This window comes from Camelus bactrianus, chromosome 15 (assembly GCF_048773025.1).
Source record: "Camelus bactrianus isolate YW-2024 breed Bactrian camel chromosome 15, ASM4877302v1, whole genome shotgun sequence".
NCBI classification, from domain to species: domain Eukaryota; kingdom Metazoa; phylum Chordata; class Mammalia; order Artiodactyla; family Camelidae; genus Camelus; species Camelus bactrianus.
In genome coordinates this window covers 18,834,123-18,853,878 of record NC_133553.1, presented here as the reverse complement: position 1 = coordinate 18,853,878, position 19,756 = coordinate 18,834,123, and the positions used below count along the sequence as shown (strand labels likewise).

The 19,756-nt window shown below is 48.0% G+C and overlaps 1 protein-coding gene across 4 annotated transcripts in view; it reads right to left on the bottom strand.

Annotated features, from left to right (window-relative positions):
* Positions 1-19,756, bottom strand: part of ASAP2 (ArfGAP with SH3 domain, ankyrin repeat and PH domain 2) — a 148,608-nt gene that overhangs the window by 87,375 nt on the left and 41,477 nt on the right. For 2 of the 4 annotated variants that reach the window (XM_074341631.1, XM_074341633.1), the window contains exons 1-2: positions 17,869-18,015; positions 12,807-12,879 (exon numbers count right to left, since the gene is read on the bottom strand). In XM_074341631.1, coding sequence (XP_074197732.1) covers positions 12,807-12,879; positions 17,869-18,000 — 205 coding nt within the window. In that variant the 5' untranslated portion in view covers positions 18,001-18,015. Of the gene's footprint in view, positions 1-12,806; positions 12,880-17,868; positions 18,016-19,756 lie in introns of those variants that run through there. The other 2 variants (XM_074341634.1, XM_074341632.1) reach the window with 1 other exon arrangement.

Below are 19,756 nucleotides of genomic sequence, written 5' to 3'. Positions count from 1 at the left end.
GATAAATAACTAAATAAATAATATTAAGAAGAAGGCCGAGTGCATATAGTTCACACAAAAATTGTTGGATCCAAAAGGAAAAAAGGCAGCCCCTCTACTCCTACTGAGCAGGCCATGGCACCGCAGGGAGGCCCGCGGACCTTCCAGGGACAGGAAGGGTCCCAGGGCCAGTTCACCTTTGCCCACCTTCACTCGTACCTGGAGATACACTCCTCACTGCCAGCCCTGCAGCAGGGTGGGACGGTGTGCCGGAGTGGACACAAAGATGAGGGTGACCAGCGTCCAGGGACTGATGCACCAACCCATGCACGAGGCCTGCGATGTGCTGGGTGCTGAAGGTTCAGAGACGCCAGGAAGGGGATGCGTGAGCTTGGCTCCAAGGTCAGGCAGGAATTTCCAGACAGAGGAGATCCAGGAAGGAAGGTATCAACCCCAGGGGGACAGCAAGGAGTCCTGTGTGTTCAGAGGCTGTGAACACTTGCTCAGTGTCCAAGCCCCTACCTGCACCAGCTCCCGATGCAAAGCCATCACAGGGCAGCGCAGGCCTCACTGTCCTACCCTCCCCGGGGCCACCCAGGCCCACTACTGGGTCTTTACAGTCCAAAGGACCCTGAAAGGATCAGAGAGGGTGCTGACCTGCTCAAGTACACACAGCTAGTTCTCAGCAGCTCTAGAACTAGAACTCAGTCTTCCCGATGGCCCAGTCCTCCCATGTTCCTCCAGCCATGCAAGGAAGCATTTCCTCATTTGCTCATCACACAGTCACTGCCCTCGGCTCCCATGAATGTACAATCCTCCAGCCAAGAGCACGCGCCGGGAACCCGAACCCCAAGCACCCCAAGCGCCCCAAGCAGAGAGAAGCAGAGCAGCCTGACGGCGCTCGCCCTGACAGGTACCCTCCAACGGCGGGCCACCGGGGGGTCAGGCGGAGGTAAATCATCCACACGGACAGCTCCGTCGCACGTGCATCTTTGAAGGAACATATGTTCTCTGCAGTGGCAGCTTTACAAAGACACTCCCTAGATGACGTGGTAACTAATATTCAAACGTGAGGCACAATTTTAATGTCAGGATAATCTGCACGGCTCAACATAAAGGACACCACTTCCCCTCGAGCTGCGGGCCCCACGCGTCACCTGGTTCAGATCTAACCCACACACACAGCTCGTGAGAAAGCAATTTCCTGGAGTCAAAGATAATCCCCACTGCTTACCAGGATCTCTACCCTGTGAACACCGCATGGAAGAAAATCATTTTTAGAACTTTATTTCTAGTCATCCCAGATAAAAATCTTTCAGTTCACAATTCGGTAATCTGCATTCAAAGTTTAAAAAAAAAACATGGCTGCCATCCAATAATCCCACTTCTAGAAATGTACCCTAAGGGAATAATCAAGTGACCAGAGCTGTGTGTGCAGAACAATTGATAAAGTGCAAATGTACTAAGCTTGAACAACATGGAAATGGTTAAAGACAATCATCTCTACAAAATGGGATATTATGTAAGCTCTTAAAATCATGATGGAGAAATATGTTCAGGGTACAATGCCAGGTTTTAAAAAAGGCAGGACACAGAACTATATATTTAGTCTCAACTTTGTAAAAAGTAAAATGTAGAGAAAAGGCTGAAAGTACATCAAAACGCTAACATGGCGGTGAAACAGCAGGTGCTCGGTACCGTGGTGACAGACCAGGGGCAGGCCAGTGCTTTCCGTGCATCCCCGTATCCTCTGCGACGGGGTATCTGCAGAGACGGAACAGACTGTGCGGGAGTAAGGACCGAGGCCAGGCGGCAGCTCTGACTGGCCAGGCCGCGGCTGCAGCCCGGGCAACCTCAAACCAAGAGCGGGATCTGGCCGGGCTGTGACTTTGTTCTACTGCTTTTCTGAATTTTTGAAATGTTCTAAACTAAGTTCATAAGAAAACAACATAAGGAATAAGTAAAATAGAGAAATCGGAAACGTCACCTACAAGGGCTCGATTACTCGGTTCTCTGTACAGGCTTCTCCTGGACAAGTGGACATGACGGAGACAGACTCTGCGACCTGACCTGAGCCTGCATCGCCTCTGACAAGACACAGCGCCTACCAACAGAGAGGGTTTGATGAGAACACGCTCCCCACTTCACAAGCCCCCGGGCCAGCACTCAGGCCAGGCACGCGGACAGACGCCTCTCTCCTGGGCTTCACCACCTGCCGTTTCCCCCACTCTCTCCAGCACTCTGTGCTCCTCCTACTTTCAAAACTTCATGCAAAACTCATTTCCATCCAGACTTTGCTGGGCGTCCGTCTGACCACGGGAAGACTGCCAGACCTTATGGGTGTTAACACGGGACGCACCTGGGCTGGTTATGTCCGGCACAGGCAGCCAGCAATGGAGCTAATAAGGTCAAGGTGTGGGTTGACTATTAAAATGTGAAAACTCTGTCAGTGGTCACCTCATATTCTTTGATCCTGCCCCATATTAATGACAGAAGGACAGCTAGAAGTCTGCGTGAAAGGCTGAGCACACCCCAGTTACCTCCCTGTAAAACTCCTACTGCTCCAGTGGTTCACCTGGAGGGAAGGCCAGGGCTGAGGGATTGAGACTCATCTCCCGGATGACGTATTGTTTATGCTGGTTCTTTCTGTTCCTTTACATTACAGGCTCAGAGTACAGAAAACCTTTTACTTATCCATCCTGTATTTCCTGGATACCCTCGTCAGTCAAGAACTTCCCTGGACACTGGGATAAAATCCAATCACAGTGACAGCCCACCGGGCAGCAAGCACTAATGAATAAACACAACGACTCATGGAGCAGGGCCCCTGCCGCCAAGGAACAGCTTCCAGTAAGTCCGAGGGGCTTGCACACCAATCAGTACAGCACAGAGACAGGAACACTGGAGAAATTTGGGGTGCCTGTAAGGCCAGAGCACAGGGAGGGTCCACAGACAACGTGTCTACAGAGGCAGGCAGGGGCCAGAGGAAGGACTTCATCCCAGATAATGGAGGGCCCCCCAGAAGGTTGTAAAGTGACAGGATAAGACTTGCATTTAAGACAAGTGAAACTGGAGGGGACAGAGATGAACAAAGCTTGGCACCTGCCAATACACAGTTTAGCAAGAAAAAGATAAAAGCATGCAATAACCATCCACGTGGTATCCGTGACAGGAGGGAGAAACAGCACCACCGAGGAAAAGAGTGCACCTCCTGGGGCCTGGTGACAGGAAAGACTTCTCAGAGGAGGAGAATCTTACAGGAATTTGCCTTCAGAACCTGAGAGAGGATGAGATTAAACCTGAGCTGCCAGGTGCTTTCCTCACCCAACTCTCTTTATCCTAAGAGCTCCTTCTCACCCCAGGGCGGCTCTAAGACCAAGTCAGAGGAGACAGAGGCTCCGTGGAAGAAGTGGCAGGGCCTCCAGAGAGCCTGGAGTCCCCAGGGGCCGGGCACGCATAGCAGGGAGGGTAGTCTACACCTGCCGGACGCGGACCACCCGCTTCTGGAAACTTTACATCCCATCACACAGATGCCCTCTGTCGGCAAAGCGATTTGATTAGCTACATTACAGAGTATGTTCTTGGCCACAGCAAACTGCTTTCAGCCTTCTTCCCTTTTTTTTAAAATTTTACTTTTTATTGAAGTACAGTTGATTTACAGTGTTAGTTTCAGGTGTACAGTAAAGCAATTTAGTTATACAGGTACATACTTTTTTTTCAGATTCTTTTTCATTATATGTTATTGCAAGAAATTGAACACAGTTCCCTGTGTTCACTGTAAGTAGGTCCTTGTATTTCTCCTGTTTTCACCTCACTGTACTCAAGGAACGTAATCCCCATCACTTACAGACACTCAGAAAACACCCCCAGCCCACCTCCAGGGAGACCACAGCAGCCTGAGAGAGAAGGGACTCCTGGGCCTCGGGGACAGGTAGCCCCTGGAAAATCAACGGTCTCAAAGCCCCGTGCACAACAGCCGCCATTCATGGCGGGGGGATTTTACACAACGTACAGAGGCTTTCATCTCCACCACAACTGCAGGATTTTACAGATGAGGAAACAGGTTCAGATATTCTTGCTGAATAACGTAGCCAAAGTTTTACGGTAAGTAAAGCAAACAGCCAACTCTGTGACGGTATCCCCACCTGTAAACCATGGGAGTTTGGCTAGATCCCTGGTTCTTTAATCTTCGGGTTATCACAGACACCAATAAAAATTTAAAAAACGTTTTGGACTATCTCTTCAGGAAAAGGTATCCTTAGACAATTTTTTGTACAATTGTTGGGATGCACAGACCCCAAAAGCTGGTCCATGGACCCAACACACCAGGTTAAAAGCCTTGGCTTAGATAAGCGTAAATTCCCTACCAAAAAAGTATGATGACCACGTTAACCATATTTAACTGCGTGTGATCTTATCGGATTATGTACAAACCATGTATGATTCGTGTTAATACTTGGGATGTTAAGTCACAAATCTTAGCCTCCCTTCAGATTAGCTGTCCTTCCATGACGAATATGTTGCTCACTGCTGCAGGGATTCCACAAATTAGCCATCTAAACTCCAATCACTATTCTCAACCAGCAGAGAAGAAAAAACTGGAATCTCAGAGCCTTATCACTGGACGACATCTCAAGGTCTTAGAGACCGTATCTCCATCTCCCACTGCAACTTCCTTAGAGACAGTGGGCCACCAACCAACTCTCTGCTGGAAGCCTTCCGATGACCAGCTCACCACTGGGGCTGCTCCCCCAGCTAACTTCTCCCTCAGATTTGAGTCAAAACCTGCTCTCGTGAAACTGCCTGGAGAGAGGAACCAGCTAATCCGTCTCACTTCCTCATTCCAGGGAAAACCTTCAGATTCGCCTTCTCCTACCCTCCCCAAGCTAAGACGGCCTGGGTCCTTCCAACGTCCCTCCTACAACGAGGTTTCCAGCTTTTATGTGTTGAGGTTTCTCTTAAAATGTTGCTGTTACAACTCAACAGTGGGACAACTACCTTTTTTAGCAGCACTATGTACCTCCCTAAGATCACCTATGGCTCACCTTTGAGCACATTTGTCATGTACTGGCTCACAATGAACAGTGGCCAAGCAAAACCACCTGGACTTCTCACCTCAGGGTCACTATGGCTCGGCCAGATGACATCTAGGCTGTCCCCATGGCTTTATGAGTGGTGTTTCTCCCTCAGGTACCTGCAACTCCCATCCCGCCCGTGTACCAGACAGTGTGGTGCTGGGGCCAGAATGAGAGCCCGGGACGCACATCGGGTTTTGAATCTCATTTCCCCTAACTTCCAGCTCTCCAGCCCGGGGTAAACGCCTCCTCTGTGCCTCAGTGATGCCAACAGAAAAGAGAGCTACTGATAGGACCTAACTGACAGAGCTGATGAGAGGATTAAACTTGTATCTGTGCAGCACAGCGCTTGGTCTACAATCAACAGGTTTTGAGTGTCAGATTTTTATTGCTGTTATTATGTTTCCACTCTTAAAATTTATGAACATCAATACAGATTCTTTGCTTTATCATTTGTTATAACTTATTCTTTTTCTCACAGCTATTGTATACACACATTTTGTATCCTCAATTTTGTTGTCTGAAGATTTCATCACAGGCGTTTTTGTTCCTGTTGCCACATGACTCCCTCAAGTAGCTCCATCCTGAGTTACAGGAGGCTTTCGGCTTCTCACTTGGACAAGCAATGAAACAATGCAATGAGCATCACTGCACATCCTTCCAATAAAGATTTTATTTTTCTTGATGTGCACGGCCAAACTGCTTTCCAAAAACTCCATGCACCGGTATTCAATGCTGCAAGAAAGTAGTTGAATACCAGTTTCACCTTATTCTTGACAAACACAAAGGATTATAATTTATTTTCTCACGTAACAGGAGGAAAAACATGCCAGATACGGTGCCTTCTCAATGCGTAATGAAATTTCACTTCCTAAATTATTGCATGTATGACATATATTTCTTTTACACTGCTCTATCCTAATTATGATATAGTAATAGAAACAATTCTGTGTTAACTGAATAGCCATTTTCTAATTAGCACTGCAAATAACGGAGAAACACACACAAAGCCGAATTCTCATTTTCTTTTGTAGGCAGGAGACGGTAGAGGTTTGAAGGAAAATTAACATTTCTTCCATTGTATTTTTCATTTTAAAGATGTGCCAATTTCTCTAGGATGTTCCGATTGCAGGTAAAGAAGGGATCTCCCACTCCTGATAAGAATAGCTCCACCAACTCTTTAAGATACAGTAATTCTAGAGAAGTGAAAATGAAAGTCTTCTGGTGCTTCCTTCTTGATAAAAATGAATTTTTCCACCCACCGACATGTCAAACAGCTGAAGAATGTTAGTGTCTACTTCCCGGGGGGTGGGGAGGGAACACCTATGGGTTGAGACAGAGATTGGGAAAGTTTAGACTAAAGTATTGGAATAAATATGAACAGAGTTTCTTTTTTTTAAAGAGGTCAAATAGCAGTCTATTGTCAGTGGAAAAAATTATTATAGAAGCAGTTTCTCAACTAATCATCATCATAATAAAAACTTTTGCAAACCTGTACACAAGCCATCCTAGGAAATACACCTGTGTTGTCATCCTTTTGAAAACTGGGAGCAAACATAATATACTCGCCATTGTGTAAGAAAATTATTGTTTTGCATGTATAGGGGACACACTGATAAGCTTTTGGCCCAGTCGAAGGTTTAAAGTTGGGGATGTGTGTGTCTAAGGCGGTGCTCTCAAGACCAGCGGCTTCAGCAACCCCGGGAATTTATTTAGTTAGCAAATACTCAGGCCCCATCCTGGACCGACTGAACCAGAAACTCCGAGGGTAGGAATCAGCTATCTGTGTTTTAACAAGAACTTGAAGGCATTCTGGGGGCGCTCTCAAGGTTCAGAACCACTACTCTAAATCAGGGACTGCCAAACTTTTCCTTAAAAAGCCAGCGAGTAAATATTAAAGGCCTTGCAGGCCAAGAGGCGATGCTGCGCTGACTGTGCAGATATGTGCTGAGACGCTAAAAACGTCCTCAGCCTGAAGGCTCTAAAAACACAGCTGGCTGCTCTAAGGCATCTCAAAACATATATAAGAACACATACATAAGTACAGATACATAAATCTATATAATCCTTACAAAGAATAGTCTGCCAGAAGATACACTGTTTACACCTAAAATTGTAAGTTTCTCTCCCCTACACTAAGAGGATGGTGTAAGAACTTAGAGCAGAAATGTGATAACATACAAAGGACTATTTATTGACACCTCCTGTGTACCTACTGGCCTCTGTGCTGACCACTGCAAGAAACACACAGGAAATATACTAGCAGCTGCCATGCTTACCATGTGTCCAGAACCACATCTGCCACTTCTTCATGCTATCTCAGTCAGTTGTCACTAACAAGCCTGTGCAGCATTAATGTTCTCATCCTACACATGAGGAGACTGAGGCTCAGAAAGATAAGCAACTTTCCCGGTGTCCCAGGCTTGTTGAGTGGCACCACTAGCTTCTACCCCAGGCTTCCTAGGTTCTAACACATATTTGCTCTCGATCCTAAACTACTCTGCCTCCCAGAATTGGTCACTGACTTCAAGGGCTTGTCATCTAATTGGGGGGAAAGAGCAACAGACATAAAACTATTAGAGAACAATAAAGAGCAATATTTAAAGAGTGAACAGTGTCTGCCTATTAGAGACTCTCAGTTTTGGCTGAAGAGACAAGTCAAAACTGATTCAACCTCAAAACTCACAATTCAGAGGGGAAGTAGGGTAGGCAGAATAATGTCCCCATGCCAGCAAAGATGTCCACATCCTCATCCCTGGAAGCTGTGAGGATATTATGCTATCTTGAATTTCCAAGTGTTATTCAAGTTGTTAATCAGCTCAACTTGCGATGGGAAGATTCTCCTGGACCATCTGTGTGGGCCCAGTGTAACCACGAGGTCCTTAAACGTGGAAGAGGGAGGCAGAAGAGCCAGGGTCTGCTATGGACTGAATCGTGTGCCCACCCCACCCCCTCTGGCCAAATTCATCTGCTGAAGCCTTAACCCCCAATATGATGGTATTTGGGGGTGGACCTTTGGGAGAAAATTATGTTTAAATGTGGTCAAGAAGGTAGGGCCCTCAAGATGGGATTAGTGTCCTTATAAGAAGAGACCTCAGACAGCCTACTGGCTCTAGCAGACTTACACTCTCTCGCTTTCTCTCCACCGTGTGAGGACCCAGCGAGAAGACGGCTGTCTGCAAGCCAGGGAAGGAGCCTTCACCAGAACAAGACCATGTGGGCACCCTGATCTCAGACTGCCAGCCTCCAGAACTGTGAGAGACACACATCCGTGGTTTAAGTCACCCAGTCTGAGGTATTTTGTTACGGTAGCCAGTGTAGACTATGACGGTGTCAGAGTGAAGTCGTGTAAGAAAGACTCCAGCAGCCACTGCTGGCTGTGAAGATGGAAGGAGGCCACAAGCCAAGGAAGGTGGGCAGCCTCTAGAAGCTGGAAATGGCAGGGAAACCTCTTTGCCTCCAGGAAGGAAGTCAGTCAACATCTTGATTTCAGCCCAGTGAGACTAGTTTGGACTTTTGACCTCCTGAGCTGCAAAAAAATCTCACGTCATTTTAAAGCACTCTGTTTGTGGTCATTTATCACTGCAGTACGTCAAACTAATACCAGAGTCAAAGGAAACTAACGCTGTGTCAAATCTCGGCCTGATGGAGGTGGGTGGGCAGGTCTTCAACAGGTGCCTGGGGCAGGAAAGCGTGTGTACAGACCAGCAGCAGGGCTGGATGGGAGACAGCCTGCAAACCACAGATATAGTCATGATGCGCTCAGGAAGCAGTGAGCCGCCAGTCAGCCTGGAGCAGAGAGAGACTGGGGAGAACTGGCGATCAGTTAGAGGTCAGATGGGGCCAACCCATGACCAAGCAGGAAACGAGGCAGAAAGTCCCGCTGGCACATAAATTAAGGAACATGAGATGGGAAAACATGTAAAGCAGTGTCAGGCATAAATGCTAAACTATTTTCACTGTTCCTTTAATGATACCTAAAACGGGGGTTCTTCTATGCACGCAGGTGCCTAAGGATGTTAAACGCTTTAATGATCAAACCACGATGGGGAACTTCTCCGGGACTAACTTCCTTCAGAGCCAGAATGACTATACAGCTCTCACACTCCTAGCCAACCGTGGTCGCCAGCAGCTTAATCTCTTGTTGAATATGCCTGGCTTATTCCTAACATCTAGTTCTAAAAAAATTTAATCTATCCTTAGACTCCTCTCCTAAATATATTCAAAAGAATGTGCTACTAAAAGCAGTTCCAGAGAAGAGATCCAAATGCCATGGAAGACGACAGCAGCTCACAGGACAAGGTGCAGCGTTTCCTCAGGTGACTTTTCTGAAGTAGACCACACTTGTTCTGAAATAAAGACTCCAGGATCAGTGTTCTGGTTTATTTAAAAAAAAAAAATCTGACTCACAGCCCTATAATAACTCAAACTTATATATAATATAAAGATGAATAAAGACAACAAAAATACAGGCCCCTGCAAGCCAGGCTGACGGTCGGCCTGCTGGGTGTGTGGTGCCTCAGAAAGGACCCAGGCCAGTGCACAAGATGCTGTGCTCAAAATCCAGAGCAAACTTCTCAACTTCCTCAAGCCTGGGTTGCCTCCGATCAAGTGGCAAAATGCCATTTGAAACAGAAGAGCACGTGCAGCGGGAAGAAGGCATGGAACGTGGCTCTAGGGGGCGGACGGCACGTTACAGCAGGAAGGGTGCAGAGAGCTGGGAGGGACTCCACCCAGGGTCTCGGTCCGGTGATGCCAGGAGCGGGACCGCAGCTGGTGCTCCGCAGTGTTAACCAACCTGAGGCTCATGTTGGGGGCGCTTAAGGGGGCAAGTGGCAGTTTCATAGGCAAGTAAATTTTCAAAGGGTTAAGACCAATTTCCCCTCACAACGCACTTTAGCATATGAAACTCTCTGGCTAGTCCTGCAGGAGAAGAGACCTGTTTACCTCGGCTTTACCCCAATTTCCCTAAAATTGTAGAGCCCAGAGAGGCCTGTCTCCTCTCTCCCAGGCTCTTGAACTTCGTGAGGACGACAACGTGGACAAGAAGAAACACTGCGGAGAAGCAGCAGAGAAGTAACATCATTGGGTTGTGTTTTAGAAGACGACTCTGGGCAGGTGAGGAAATGAGGCTCAGGGCACAGGGTCAGCAGCACAGGTCAGCAAGGCAGAGGAGACGCACGTGGCGGTGAATTTGTAAGGCGGCTTCCGGACACCAAAGTGTTTACACCTTCTCCTTCCTAATGCTGGTTGGAAGCTACCCTGCTGGGCGCTGGGCCAGCCTCTGGAGCCTCACCAGTCCTTCCTCAAGGCTGGCAGCAGTCATGGAGCCCACATTTGCCCATTACTTCATTTTTTATTTCTGACCAGAACAACTTCTCAACATAGGACTTTAAGATCACTTCTGAACCTGACCAAAATATGAAAGATCCCTTTTACACAAGCCTTGAATTATAAACTCGGAAAGCTCAATGAGCACAACAACAGAATATATCACTTACGATACTTTCTGAAATCTGCTGTTGGTCCACAAAACTGAGCATCCATCTCTTGGTGATACCTCGACACGTGGTGGCCCTGCAGCACAGTGGCCACTGACTACAGCCCTGGCCCAGCCGCAGGCCAAGCGCCAGGAGCACCCTGAGAACACGTTCAACCCTCTGACCTCAGGTTCCTCTTTGTAAAACAAGAACGATTTGTTGTAAAGATGCACATAGAGTACAGAAAGCCCAGGTACGCAGGAAGTGTTCAAAAACAGAAGACCATCATTACTGTCCCTCAGTGCCGGCAACTTTATCCAGGAAAGGAGCTTTTCCCGGCGGCGCCGTCTTTCTGGATACTGAAACATCTGTCTCAGCAAATCTCAGTGCTGTGTTAAGAGGGGGAGTCTTACACTCTTTTTTTTTTGAAATTTACTTTTAAATAAATAAACTAATTAAAATCTCCCTACGTGTGTTCACTTCCAGTTTGGTGTTAATCACTGAATAGTAACTCCACTTCCTTCTTTCATAAAATCTGTGGCTGTCAGGCAGTCGATCAATATTTATGTATTGGCAAGCTAAGCCTGGTGGTGGGTTTTGTTTCTGTTTTATGGTTTCTCTTTAAAAAACTGTAGTGGACTTTGAAGAATATCTGGATGGTAGTTTCTTAACCCTGGCATTAGTGACATTTGGGGCCAGGTAACTCTGCTGGGGGCTGTCCTGTACATCATAGGACCTTCAGCACCACCATGGCCTCTAACACACACACACACACACACAGACACACACACGCACACACACAGGCTTTAGTTGTAACTAACCAAACTGCAGAGGGTAGGGGGCAAATCACCCTAGCTGAGAACCACGGATCTGCGTTCTAACCTAAATGGATTACTTTAGAGACAAGGAAACCAGGGCTAAAAGGTGCTAAGTGACTTTCTCCAGGGCACAACAGCTAGCACCACAAACCCCAGGTCCAAAAAGCTTTCAAACTTAGTCGGGAACCAGCTCAAGTCAAGAACAACTTAAGTCCCATCTCTTCTTTGCTTTCTGGAACTTATTTCACAAACATTTGACACTTATCATAAACAAATTAATACCTGTCTAATCATTTTAATATCAATATAATGACAATTTATAAAATACACAAAATAAAGGGAGGAAAAATATCTGTATAAAGTCACAACTCATTTAAAACAATCCTTTTTAGCATATTTCCCCGATACTTTTCCCTGCAGATGTGCTTTTCTACTCCTCTGGGTAAATTGTTACTTTCCTCTTTATCCCTGATGATAAGACAGCAGGACATGTATCAAGATATGTACACATATCCACCCATACATAAATACACACACACAACTTGTCTTCCTTAGAATTCAGTGGACTCTCTCAATGAGACCTGAAATCTTTCTTTAGTTACAGGAATTTTTCAGCATCATTTGAGGGGAAAAAAAATTTCCTCTTTCCACTCTCCTTTCCCTCTTCTGGAACTCCTTCTAGGTGGACGCTAACATTGACCCTCCTGAATCTGTTCTCAGTGGCTCCTAATTTTTATTTCACACTGTCCATCCCTTTCACTCCTTGTGTTCAGGCAACACGGGGCCTCATTCCTTCTTCCTATGTGTGTAGCCTACCATTTAGCAAATTTCAGTTTTTATTTTAACAATAGCTCCCCACCGCCGCCCTCAAGCCTTTTACTGGTGCTTTTTCACTAGTGCCTTGCCCACTTCAGTAATTTAATAACCTCCCTTGCCCCTTGAAGGATCCAAATCATGTGTTCTTACTTTAAAGTTCCGTTCTGGTTGCCTTATTAATTGTTTTGTCAAGTATGAGTTCTTCACTTCCTTGATTTGAGGGCTCTTCAAATGTTAGGCTATTCTTAATACTCTCTTTGAATGCAAAAGGCATTCTGACATGATTAATAGCACAAACCAAGTGACAGAGGCAGAAATGAATCCGATGTCCTTCTGAGCCAGTTTGACAAAGCTGGGTCCTGCAGGGAGGCCATCGGGGAAACTCAGCGGCTCTTCAGAGAACAAGAAGTAAAACGTGGGACAGTGGGGGTGGGAGAGGAAACCACAGGCCTGAATCAGTCAGTCACAAAATAAAACACACTTCCGAAAATTAAACGCCCCAACTCACCTCTCTAATAGGCATGCCCAGAAAAATGAGTCTGGTTGATTATTCATTAATGGTAATCAGTATTATGGCACCAGGACTGCAGATACAAAATTTTCCACAAAGAAACCCCTAGGAAAGAAAGCACACTCACCCAGCCCAGAGATGTTTATTGCTTTCACGGATTTCTTCATTTTGTAAAGAACCATCCGGTCCACGTCCAAAGCCTAAAATACAGAGAACGTATTAATTAAAACGTGTTTGAGCTTAGATCTCAGCTACAGAGGGCAGTCCGGTGAAGGCCCCTCAGGGGCTGCCTCTGTGGATAAATGCTCAGGCGGTGGGAATGAAGACAGGGCAGGTAGTCACCGCCTCATCCACCCGAAGGACCCAAGCTGCCTCCGCCCACACTGCCCGCGGGACATTAGCCTTCTGCAGAGAAGGAGGTCGACCTGGACCAACTCCCCTTCCACCAACACCCCCTCCCTGTGAATCAGCAAGGCCCGGGGACGTGCCAGCGCGCCAGGGCCTGCCCCCGAATGGTCAAACAGACACACTTGGGTATTAAATCATCACCTTACAGGCCAACTACCACACAGTAGGAGTATACAGCACTTATACACCCAGCGCATAATAAGTGGTCAAACATTTGTTCGATGACTAACCAAACCTGGAGATTTAATCACAGCTCTGCTTCCACAGAAGATGAGGGGCAAACTTTCCTTTTGACCCCAGTGAAACACCACAGAAGAGCAACGGGTGTCACTTTTAGTTGCTGTGACGTGAGGGACGAGCACTGGTAAACAGGGACAGTGACACCAATCACAGGGTATTTGCAAATGAAACGAAGACCTGCAGGGAAGCCCCCAGCCCAATATCTGATACACAGGAGTTACTCAATAAAGTACTTACTACTCATTGTGAGTTTGAGCATAAAATAGTGCAATGACCTGTCATGTTAAACAGAGCACACCATCTCAGAGAAAGATTCTGGACTTCTGGGCGTCCTAAATCACCTTCTGAATCCACTTTCAATACCAGCTTGGTAAGTCCTAGTTCCAATGCAACAATGACTGCTCTTATCTTGTTAAATGCTAAAAACGGATATGACTGATGCTGACAGTTTTGAACAGAAAAATGATCACAAAGGCACCAGATATTTGACAAAGTGGTTAAAATACAAAGAGCTGTTATTAATAAAAAAGCACCATTACCCTCCTAATGCTCTCCTCTGAGGGCAAGCATTTGTTCAGCTCTGTAGCCCCAGTACCAGCAGAGAGCCTGGCAGAGAACAGGACTGAAAACACAGCTCAGGAAACGACCATGGGACTAGGAAGACCAACGAGGGCCCAAATGCAGGAAGTGTCCCTGCTGAGCCCAGAGACAATGGGCAGCTACTGACGGCTTCTTACTCTTAGCAGGAGGGAGGAGAAGGGCACACAGGCCCCAGTGAGAACAACGGATCTGGGCAGGCAGGAAGTGGATACGGGGAAAGGCTACTCAAACATGAGGGACCCAGTGGGGACACACAGTGGGGAGCCACCTGGGGCTCGAGGCAGGGCAGCAAACATGCCGGAAACGTCAGTGAGTGCCCATCAGGACCTACTCTGCCACTCTTACCCGGGTCTCAACTCTCCAGGCGCTGGTACCACCATCGATGATGGACCAATCTTCTGTCCACAAGGGTTCGGCTCAATTGTGCTGGGGAAATGGGAACCAGGGGTAGTCAGTATTTCAGCGTGGAAGAGATCGCAGAGAAAATATGCTTTATCACACGGCTGAACTCTGACAAATTCCCTCCCGCGTTATACTGTGGGACACACCCTGCCCTGACCATTTACTGCACAAAGTCTTGTAAAAATATGCCACTATATGGAAATTCTACCCTTGTCATTAAAGGGACAAGCTGTTTCCTGAACTCACCAGGGAGTGGCTACGCAGTAACTGGCTTTCCTACAGTCTATTAAGAAGAGCTTGGAAGCAAAGTTGAAGCAAGTGGTAGAGGTAATTTTTAATTAAAATGACAAGAGAAAAAAGCAATTATTTCCCCAATCAAAAACACACCCTTCGTTATAGTGCGTACTCACAGATAATTAAGATTAAACTTGGTCAGAAGAAGTTAAAAAGATTAAGACTGAGTGCTGGAAAAAAGTCTCTGTCAATTACACATAAAAACAGCACTGGAATGTTAGAACAACAAAAACATAACAAAAGCTGAGAGTCTCAAGGAACCAACAGTTTCTACCAGTTAGGCTGAGACTTGCAACCAGATCAGGAGCTCACCCATACCCCGCCCACTCCACACTCTACCCAAGCTTCAGAGAAGGGAAAAAAGCTGCAATTATAACCAGAGTTCATTTGGAAAAACTATAAACAGGCCAAAATCTAATAGACAATACAGCCCAAAGTAGGAACTAAGCCGCAGCCAAGTCTGGCCAAACCTCATTAACTCTGAGGAGCGAGACTACAGCTGACCTTTCATTTACAAAGAAAATTTCAGAGAGTGAATTTATCATAGGGATGTGTCTTGGATACTTCAGAGGAAAATAAACAACTGTTTTCAACCACTTTCAAAGTGTCTCTCTGGATCCCCTACACTGTTTTATTAATAGCCACAGTTCTTATTTATCTCCTCCGAGTCCCCGCTGCCCGGGCGTGGCTATGCTCGGGGACGCGTGCAGCGTGGGAAAGGACAGCTCCGGGGTGGGGAGCGGGGTGCTCACACTTCTTCTTCTCAGACCCGTGCTGTCCAGGACAGCAGCCGCTGGCCACAGAGGAATGTCTAGAGTAAAATTTAAATGTAATAAAATTTAAAAGTCGGCTCCTCATGTCTTGCTACCTTTCAGAGTGCTGGCCCCATCCCACGCGCTGCTTCCAGGCGTGCTGCCTTTAGGCTTCTCCTCTGTACCTGCAGGCCCCTCTGGGGGCCATCCCTGAGGGTTGTCCCATAAGACACTGGCAGCATCTGGGAGTCCTTGCCCTCCTCCTTCCGTGGGCTTGGCACAAACGTCACTGTGTGACACATCTGTCTTCCTTGGGAGGGCTGACTTAGTCTTTGTTCCAAGGGCCCTACAGGGACCGCCATCCTGGTGCGGAAGCACCTATGTCCTGATGCTGGAATGTGGAACCAAACCCACAGTCTGTCTGAGATAAGCCTGGAGCATCCAGGGTCCACAAGCCACATCCCGCCCTCAGCCTGCTTTTACGCGGCCGTGAGCTAAGGATCTGTACAGATGAAACTTCCCAGTCCACATAATCACGAGGAATTCTGACTCTGATCCAGCTAAGAGAAGCGTCATATCCCCAGAAGAACCCCACCCCCCATCAGCAGACCTGCATCACCAAACATCACGCTCCACTGTTACTGTCCTTAGTTTGATTTTCATTAATAGAATTTTTTGTGGAAATTTATTTCCTCTTATTTTATAAGTATATACATAGCAACCTCAATTGTGTCTCTAGGCCCAGAAAGCCTAAAATATTTACTATCTGGACCTTTGCACACAGTGTACTGACCCCTGACCTGCAGATCCACACAGATGTTTCCCCAGCACCGTCAGCGAGCCCCTGCTCCTCCTGCCCTGACCTGAAGGCATTCGCTGGAGCCAGCAGCACAAGGCCAGCTTGGTCCCCAGCTCCCTACGGTCACAATTTGAGCCAGCAGGGGTGGGAAGGGGCTGGCTTACTCTTGGAACCCAGAGATGCTGCCCTGGAGGGGATGAGAGGACAGTGACCCATAAGCCTCCCTGATTCAGACCACATTCCAGGCCTGTCCTGTCTCATCGCCCCCCATTCCTTTCATGAAAGGCCAACTGGAGAAGAAGGAATGGTATATTTGAAGGACAGTGGACCAAATAACAAAACAAAAGAATGCCCAGACCCGTGTCCCAAGGACAGCTTTGCCAAGAGTCATACAGACGTTTAGACAGTGGTTTTGCCTCATCGCGCATTTGACTTAACCTTGAAATAACAGAGAACGTTAATGACAGTGTCCAGTATTTCCAGAAGCCTTTGGAAAGCAGGGAAATGCACCATGGCCTGCAGGCTCAGTGGAAAGCGAGAGCAATAACAGATCTACCTCCTCCGGGGAGTAAAGCAGAGGCCTGGAGAAGAGCAGGTGTCGTGGAGAATTAAGATCAGATACCCAGGCTAAATAACAGCGGTGTGAAACGCGAGCGTGAGGACAAACAAGAAGGACACACTCTGCATCACCTAATAAAATCCACGTTACTCACAGCATGCACCTGTCTGCACCGGAAGAGACGCACCAGGATGTTTACGACACGCTTCAGAACAGCTGAAAACCGGACAAACCCAAATTCCTGTCGGTGGTGAAATGGACGAACTGTCGTGTATTCACATAACAGAATGTCACACAGCAATGGAAACGAACAAACTTTACCTACTCAGGACACAAATGAAATTTCACAAAAATGTTCATTTAAATGAGCAAAAGTGAGTATGCAATGTAATGCCACAAAAATTCAAAAAATAGGCAGAATTAGATCATGTTTAAGGATTTAATTATGTTTATGTTTACAGATATAAATATTGCAAAGAAAAAATGAGAAAGACCCCCAAATGCCCAACCTAAAGAGTAACCACGAAAACTACGGTGCACTCACAGAGTGCAGACAGTTGTCGCTATGACTGAAGCCGACTGGATCCCACTACGTGGAAACTTTAAGTGGAAAAAGAACACAGGCTATGCACAAATGCCCACATCAAGAAAAGAGAACCCTGAGGCTTGTAAAGTGGAAGACCCAAGTACCCACGGGCACTTCTCAGACCCCTCCCTGGGGACGTCAGCCCCCAACACAGGCCTTACTAGATCACTATTTTAGAGAAACGGAAACAGATGATGTGAACTCCAGCTTTATAAAAATGCTTTTACATCCTGATTTTACTGGGGGAAGGGAGGGAAGCTTCTGGGAGATCCGGGGGAGTCGAAAAGGGAAAGGCGAAATTTGGCAAAACAGCTACAACCCACCAGAAGCAAAGAAAGGCACTCCCAGTCTTCCCAGCCCCAGTGCCCTGTTCCCGGGGAGACACAGGGGCAGGAGGGCCCGGCCTGGGTCCCTCTGACACATCCCATGGCGCGTTACTTGAGCTCTGCTCCCTGGACTGAAAAAAGCTCAGACACGAGGCAGGAAACGGTTACCTCAGGAGAATAATCACAGACAAAATGGGCATTATACCAGAAGATGCTAACTCACCGCTGCAGGAAGCGGGAGGGAGGGGTGAGGGCGCCGCAGCGGACCAGGCACCCACAGGCCAGGCGATGCAGAAGCTGGAGAAGAGGCTGGGAAGGCGACCTCCACTCGGGGAGCGAGGTCAGCCTTCCACATGTGTCCCAGTCCCACAAGACAATGTAATCACAAGACAGGCTGATTTCCCCAGGAAACAGGGATCAAGCCACATGAACTTCACTTCAGTAACATAAACAGCGGAGCAGGGACTTGAGATGGCTGTTTTCTTCCCGAGCTCCCCACGCGGACGAGGAAAACCAAGGGAGACTTCTCTGCCGGGGGCTCTAGGTCTGCTGGAGACATCACGACCCTGAGCCACTCGGGGGGCTCTGTCCGCTCCCCTCACCCCTCGCAGCATACTGGCTCCACCACTCCAAACAGGCCCTCGGCGGAGGCCTTTCTGCTGGCAACTGGCTGCCACATTTGTGTTCTGTGTGTTCTTTCAAAAAGTACCTCTTGTAACTGTGACCTGAGACTTTAAGCAGTACCTGCGTTGAAAATGGGAGAACCCATCATTCCACTCAAGTCCCCTAATTCCCTCCTAACACCCACATCTCTAGCTCCGCGACGTCACCTACAGGAAGATGCCAGAAAGGAAAGAGCCCAACAGAACGCGGTCTCAGCTCTGGGCCCTCAGCGCTGTCCTTTTGGAGAACAGTGCGGAAATTGAAAACCACTCGTTTCAGAACCAGGCAGACATGGTTCCAGGCCAGGATCCACTAACCAGCAGCACAGGTTCAGAAAAATTACTTCACCTCCCTGACTTCGGTTTCTTCACCTGGAAACCGGGAGCAGTAATGCCTGCTTCACAGACAAGGTCATCGGTGTGGACAGGACCTGGAGCGCTCACTGCAGGCCCCCAGTACCCCACAGCCGTTACGACGGTGCCTCTGGTCCTCAGAGGGGCTCCGGCTACCCTGCACCTCCCACCAGGGACGGCGGCTGGTCAGAAAGCCCACCACCCCCGTACTGTCCCAATCAACGGGATACATACGTGTTTTCAGATCTGACAATGGCCATGATAATGAGGGGGGAAAAGTCTAAGAAAAAACATCTTTGTAGCTCACGCCAGCCTTTCACTTCTACTGCCACAGATTTTTCCCCATCAACATTTAAATTCTTCAAAACTTTTCCTGGTATGTCTCTGACTCACTAAACGGATGACAGAGCAAAGACCGGGGGGTGTCCTGGGCCAACTCAGCAGAGGGGTCACTCGTCCCCTGACTTTACCACTCAGAAGAGGAGTGTGGAGCCCCAGGTCGGAGCTGCGAGGGGAGTGGAGGGCAGCCTGGCTCCCAGGGGCAGGAGGGGAGCTCAGCGGGCTTCTGCGGCCGCCTCCTCCAAAGTTCAGGACATCATCTCCCTTACACCCTGGTCCCTGTGCTTCCTCTAAGCCGGTCCAGGGGCGCGGGCACCCCCGCCCAGACCACCTGTATAAGTAGCCCGGTGTTTCAGACCCTTCCCCAGGGCTGGGGGAGGCATGGACGAAGGTGGTGGGTGGGGTCGCCACCATCTGCATCTGTCCAGGTGACACAACCTACTCTTGGGCTTTCCAAGGGGAAGATCAGACAGACGACCGCCGTCCTGCCGTGTCTGGATCTTCCATTTCCCGGTTCCTGTTTTCCATCCCACAGACTCGGCGCCCTGCTCTGCGATGGAGTGGGAAGTAGGGAGGAGGGAAGCTGAGACAGGGGAAGGGAGACAAGAGGAAGCAGGACCCAGCAGGCTTGCGGAGACTGCCGCCCACAGCACCTCCCTTGAGATGCAGCAGAGGGAGTTTCATGAGAAAAGGACAGTGAAATAAGGCCAATGCACTAACTGGGTCCCTTGTGCCCCTCCTGCTTCACCGCAAGGT